This window comes from Muscardinus avellanarius (genome assembly GCF_963383645.1).
Source record: "Muscardinus avellanarius genome assembly, chromosome: 6".
Classification (NCBI taxonomy): domain Eukaryota; kingdom Metazoa; phylum Chordata; class Mammalia; order Rodentia; family Gliridae; genus Muscardinus; species Muscardinus avellanarius.
In genome coordinates this window covers 135,966,746-135,973,164 of record NC_137791.1, presented here as the reverse complement: position 1 = coordinate 135,973,164, position 6,419 = coordinate 135,966,746, and the positions used below count along the sequence as shown (strand labels likewise).

Genomic DNA, 6,419 nt, shown 5'->3' with positions numbered 1-6,419 from the left:
TACCGGGCCACCTTATTAAACAGATTAGAGATCAAAGCCAACTGTCCCTGCGAGAGGCCTGAAGCATCCCATGCTGACAGAGTGAAAGGACAAAACCCTAACGCCATTCACTCGCGAGTATGCTTTAACCAGCCGTCTTCAGGGAAAGAAACAGACAGCGCTGTGGAACGGTACTTGAGTTTCTCACCTTTGCCTTCAAGAGGTGCTCCGAAGCCGCTATTTTATTTTTTATTTTTTTAACGTATGGTGGTCTTTATTTACAATTTTATTGGCAAAAAGGAAGAGAGAAAACTTTTGAACAGTTTAACACAGGTGTGACACTGCAGCCGATCCTGTCAGGCCAAGGAAACCCCATTTTAAAGGTTCAACTAATTGTCAAAAGATATGCAATACTGAGTCTGCATCTGCAGTTTCCTTTATGACGTACAGTGCTCGTATTTTAGGCAGCCTTTAAAACATATAAGTACAAAGAAGAAATCACTCATTAAAAACTGCATCAAATGAAGGGTATCTTAAACTTCAGTTGATGTTGTTCTTGGTAATAGCACATGCCCAATGAAACCCAAAAGCTGGAAAAGCAGTTACACTTCCTACTTGAGTAGACAGTTAGGGCAATCAATCATTTTCTGCAACGACCATTATATTTTCAATTTATCATGAACTACTCTGAACTTACTATGAGAAGTAGCCAGTCAGAAGAGAAGACGTAGAGGAAACATTCCTCTTTAGGAGGAGAGTAAGCCCTCCAGAATCAGCATGGGAAGTAAACATCCTGTTGATCCTAGGCGGAAAAAATTAATGTAATCAAATTCAACTCAGGCTGAGCTGACTCAGATTTTTCCATTAACTTGTTTGGTGTCATCCTTCTAAATCAAGTGTGTTTAATTCTTCTTCTAGCTCATCCACATCTTCTCCAGTGAAAGGATTTTCATCAACAGGAACAGCATCGATGGCTCCATTTTCCTGTACCTCCCCTTCGTCGTCCTCTTCCGGATCACTTCTTTCACCATTTTCAGCCCTACCTCCAGAAGCTTCACTTAATTTGTCTGCATCTTTTTCTGGAGCATATGTGCTGAATCTTTCAAGACTGGCTACAGTAATACCAGTCTCATCTACATCTCTCGGGATGTAGACTTACGTCTATGTCATTTACGCTCACAGAATCATCAACCTCATCGCCACCTGCTCCCTGAGTGTAACGGGTATCATCTGCTTCCTCCTCCTCATCACTGACCAGTTCAGGACGAAATTCAAACACCTCACGACCACTGATCCTAGTGCTTTCCCTGCTTTGCAGTCAGCTTTCCTTCTTTCCATATCTGGTTCAAGTTTATCAATCTTTTCTTGTCTTTTCCTTTTCTTCCACGCAAGAAAAGATTCTAGAGTAATATTGGTAACATTTGGACCTAGGGCAGAACGCTCTCTTTCAATTAGATCTTCTAGTGGAATTTCATCTTCTTTCTCTTCTTTCTTTTTATGCTTTTTCAACACAAATCCAGGAGGTGGCGCATGCCGGTACATGCAGTTATCCCCCCTCCAGGGCACACCCAAACCAGCCATACTCCTTATTTTCAGTAGCTTCAGGAAATGCTTGCACACTATTTGGGTTTTGGTTTTTTCCTTCCGCCTCACCGCGCTTCTTCTTCACTACTTCTTCCAGCTTTTTCTCATCCCAATTATCCATAGCATCTTTTTCAAGTTCTTCATCTCTGGCATCAATGTAAATACTTCTTTTCTCACATTTTCTCTCCAAAGTCAAGTCGTGAGAGAACTTACGCTTATCTCCTTTAGTACACTGTCCTTGCTTGAAGAACGCACATACCACAGATTTGGGATCTGCGCCTTTTTTTGAGCAGCAGCTACAGGTTTGAACAATTCATTTAGCTCCTGCAATTCTTTTTTCTTGTCGTCTTCAATTTCTTTTCAGCTCCACTTTGTGCTACCTGACGTGGATTTTGTTGACCAAATTTAACTTGATGAGTGACAGCCTTGATAAACTGTTGCTTTGCTCCTTTCTTATTCTTTAGACCGAAAGTTTTGTCCTTAAAAATAATCCTGTTGGCTGGGGATATTGCTTTGTGGTAGACATACTCAAAATCCCTCGGTTCAGTCTTTGATAATCTTCTCCTTCTTTTTCTGCTCCGCCTTTTTGCTGCCCCCGGCCTGAGCCTGTGTCTTGGGGGGCATTGCGGAGACAGGTGGCACCGGCCAGGCTTAGGCAGAAACCAACCGGCGAGGGATCTGGCGCCACCGTAGAGGAGGAGGAGGAGGGAGAGGGGGCCGCCGTCGCCGCCACAATGCACGGAAAGCAGCTCCCACTATTTTATTTTTTGTGGTACTGGGGATGGAACCCAGGGGCATTCTACTTCCAAGCCACACCCCCAGCCCTATTTTTTATTCTTTATTTTGAAGCAGGGTCTTGCTGAGTTGCAAAGAGCCTCACTAAGTAGCTGAGGTTGTCCTGGAACTGCGATCCTTGTCTCAGCCTCCCAAATGCTGTGACTACAAGTATGTGCCACCATGCCTGGTTCCGAGCCTTTATTTATTTATTTATTTATTTATTTATTTATTTATTTATGTGTGCGTATGTGTGATACTTGGGGGTGGAACCCAGGGGCTTTTCTATCTCCAAGATACACGCCCAGATCTATTTTTTACTTTATTTGGAATCAGGGTCTCACTAAGAGCTGAGGCTGGCTTCGAACATGTGCGATCCTTCTGTCTCCCAAGCGCTGGGATTACAAGGGTGGGCCACCACGCCCAGCTTTTCAAGCCACTATTTTTATTTATTTATTTATTTATTTTTGCGGGTCTGGGGATGGAACCCAGGAGCATTCAACCTCCGAGCTACACCTCCTGCCCTATTTTTTATTCTTTATTTTGAAACCGGGTCTCACTGAGTTGCAAAGAGACTAAGTAGCTGAGGCTGTCCGCCTCCCAAATGCTGGGATTACAAGCGTGTGCCACCACGCCTGGCATCAAGCCACTATTTCAATGCTATTATTAAAGTCATATAGGCAAAATGCTTCTTTTCTTTCTTTTTTTGTATTACTGGGGATTTTTTTTTTTTTTTTTTGTAGCCCTTCTACCTCCGGGCTACACTCCCAGACCTATTTTTTAAAATATATTTTTAATATTTTATATTTTTATTTGGAAACAGGGTCTTTTAAGACAGCAAGGTTGACTTCAAATCTGCATGATCCTCCTGTCTCCACCTCTCAAGTGCAGGGATTGTAAGCGTGTGCCTGGCATGGTACTGGGGATTGAACGCAGGGGCATCTTACCTCTGGGCTACACCTCCAGCCCTATTTTATTTTTTAGCTTGAAATAAGGTCCGAGTTGCAAAGGCTGTGAACCTGCTTCTCCTGTCCCAGCCTCCCAAATTCTGGGATTACACATGTGTGCCACCATGCTCACTCAAGATGCTTATTTTTCAACAAAAAAGGAAATTATGTATTTCTTGTCAGGAGACCCTCTCCAATTTTTTTTTTTTTTTTTTTTTTTTTTGGTGGTACTGGGGGTGGAAGCCAGGGGCTTTCTACTTCCGGGCTATACTCCCAGAACCATTTTATATTTTATTTGGAAACAGGGTCTTACTAAGTTGCTGAGAGCCTAAGTAGCTGAGGCTGGCTTGGAACCTGCGCGATCCTCCTGTCTCAGCCTTCCTAGCGCCAGGATTACAAGGGTGCGCCACCACGCCCGGCCAATAAAATTTTTTTTGTGTGTGGTGGTGGTATTGGAGATGGAACCCAGGGGATTTCTACCTCTGGGCTATACTCCCAGCCCTTTTTAAAAAAAATATCTTATTTGGAAACAGAGTCTCACTAAGTTGCTGAGAGCCTTACTAAGTAGCTGAGGCTGGCTTTGAACCTGTGCAGTCCTCCTGTCTCAGCCTCCCAAGCGCTGGGATTACAGGTGTGCGCCACCACGCCAGGCTCCAATAAAATTTAAATACTTGTTATATATAAAATATAAATACTTGTTATAACAAGTATTTAATACTTGTTATAAACCAAACACTGGCAACCACAAGTTAGGTTTGCTACTTATAAACTAAGACTTGGTGGAACACACCTGGATTCCCAGCAACTTGAAGGCTGAGGCAGGAGGATCTCAAATTTGAGGTCAGCCTTGGTAACTTGGCCAGACCTTGACTCAAAATAAGAGCTGGGGTGTAGCTCGGTGGCAGAGTGCTTGTCTAGCATGTAAGAGACTCTGGGTTCCATCCCCAGGACCTGCGCAAAACAAAACTAAGGCTGAGGTCATATTTTGAAATACAAAAAAAAAAAAACAACAACAAAAAACCCCCCCAAAAATATGCTCTCAGAAATTGTCTAATTCCCTTTTGGCTTGCAATCCATGATATGGAAAGGTGCATATAATGCTAAATATTGTACCACCTACCCTAAAAGTAGGCTATACTAAAAATACCAAAAAGCGCATCACTATCAGGATTGAATAACAAGGCTTTAATGATTCGGTCATTTTTCTTATGGTTACATAAATATATAAATCTTGAAAAGGTAATACTGTGAGTTTAGTAAAATCCGTAAAAATAACAGTTGTGCCACAGTGCACCGTTTCGTCAGCTCACCAAGCAGCATTCAGGTTAGAACTGGAAGACACAGGAGGTCTATAGTTTTTACGTGGCATAAAGAGCATTCTGCGAAGGCCTGGCAGAAAACAAATTTAAAAAATCCCCTACTCCAACGTCATAAACGCCTATGCACAGGGCCTTTCATTTATTTAATGCTCAAGAGAAAAGTCTCATTTGGGGGCCTCTGGCGGCGGGGTCGGCGGCGTCGGGGCCGGGGTCGGCGGCTGCACAGGGGAAGTGATCCTCGGTCCGAAACAGGGGCGGCGGCTCGTAGGCGCCGCGCGGCGGCCTCGCGGCGGGCGGCTTGCCGAAGAGCGCGGGCACGTGGATGGAGTGCAGCAGCTTCTTGAGGGCGCTGGGGAAGGCGCCCAGCTCGGCCTCGGCCCTGGCCACCTGCTCCTCCATCCGGGCCACGCTGCAGCCCACCATCGCCACGAAGGCCTCGAGCCGGTCGATCCTGCCGTAGATGCGCCGCATCTCCGAGGCCTTGGCGTGGATGCGCGGCACGCCCTCGCCGACCACGTGGGACGAGTCGCCGCGGATCATGTCCAGCATGCCCACGAACTCGTCCACGCGCGTGAGCAGATCCTCGAGGCTGGCGTCCAGCGCCTCCACCTCGGGCCGCGCCTCCGCCCCGGGCAGCAGGCAGGCGGCGTAGCCCGCGGCGGCGCGGCGCAGGAGCGGCAGGTCGCGGCCCGGCGCGCCGAGCTCGGCGCCCTCGTCCTCCCACGGCCCCGAGGCGCTGCTCTGGCTCTGGGACACATGGCCGCTGTCCCCGCTCCAAGTCTCGCCCGGCGGCTCGGCCTCCTCCGCCGGCGCCTCGCGCGGCAGCCCTCGACTCCCGGGACCAGCCTCCATGGCCCGCTTCCGGCGCCCGCGCCCGCCCGCGCCCGCCCAGCTTCCGGCGCCGGCGCCTGACGTCACGCTCCCCCACGCATGCGCTCCGCCCCTGCTCGCGATCCCCCCCCGCTTCCGGTTACTGTGCGCGCGCGCGTGCGCGTACCAACCTGTTTCCGGCTTCCTGGCGGGCGCGCGCGCTCAGGCCCGGGTTTCTCAATGTCCGCGCTCAAGCTCGGGAGCCTAAAGCTAGAAGAAAGCTGGGCGTGGCGCGCACGTGGCAACCCCGGGACTCGGGACGCAGCTGCAGGCTCAAAGCCAGCGCGGCAGTTTAGCGAGGTCCTCAGCAATCTAGTTAGACCCTGTGTCCAAATAAATAAAATCGGGCTGGGGGTGTAGCTTGGAGGTAATTGGCCTCTGGGTTCAATCCCCAGCACCAAAAAAGAAAAAAGGGAAAGAAAGAAGAAAAACAAGAAGAGGAATAAATAAGGTGTAAGAAGAATCGAATTAAGCTCACAGGTCTAAGCTGTGCACACCATAGCCTTAGCAATCCGCACACCTCTGAGGTCTCTGTCCAGGTCAAGAAAATAAATGCGAGGTAGTTTTGTTAAGTGTGTAGGTATACTTTTTTTTTTTTTTTTTTTGGTGGTACTGGGGATGGAAGCCAGGGCGTTCTACCTCCCAGCCACATCCCCAGCCCTATTTTTTCTTGTTTATATGAAACAGGGTCTCGCTGAGTTGCAAAGGGCCTCACTAAGTAGCTGAGGCTGTCTGCAAACCTGCGATCCTCCTGCCTCAGCCTCCCGAATGCTGGGATTACAGCATGCACCACCACTCCCGGCTGGTTCGTAATTTTTGTGTGCTCTTCACCACTGGTAATGATGTAGGATAGGAGGAAGAAGTAGGTAGAAAGGAGACAGGAAGGAAAAGTAAAAATATAACTTTGATATAAGAACCTGGAGCTGAAGTGCTTCTTCCTCTAGTG

At 47.9% G+C, this 6,419-nt stretch overlaps 1 protein-coding gene and 1 pseudogene across 2 annotated transcripts; both read right to left on the bottom strand.

Annotated features, from left to right (window-relative positions):
- Positions 1-858: 858 nt before the first annotated feature.
- Positions 859-2,187, bottom strand: LOC308264169 (zinc finger CCCH domain-containing protein 15-like; annotated as a pseudogene). Its single transcript has 2 exons — positions 2,108-2,187; positions 859-2,055 (listed from the first exon to the last, which is right to left on the bottom strand). The product of its transcript is annotated as a zinc finger CCCH domain-containing protein 15-like (transcript).
- A 2,555-nt stretch (positions 2,188-4,742) lies between these two features.
- Positions 4,743-5,455, bottom strand: BLOC1S4 (biogenesis of lysosomal organelles complex 1 subunit 4; the record flags this gene model as incomplete). Its single annotated transcript, XM_080697285.1, is given in 2 exon segments — positions 4,743-4,828; positions 4,831-5,455. Coding segments are annotated over 2 exon segments (711 nt in total).
- Between the last annotated feature and the right edge of the window lie 964 nt (positions 5,456-6,419).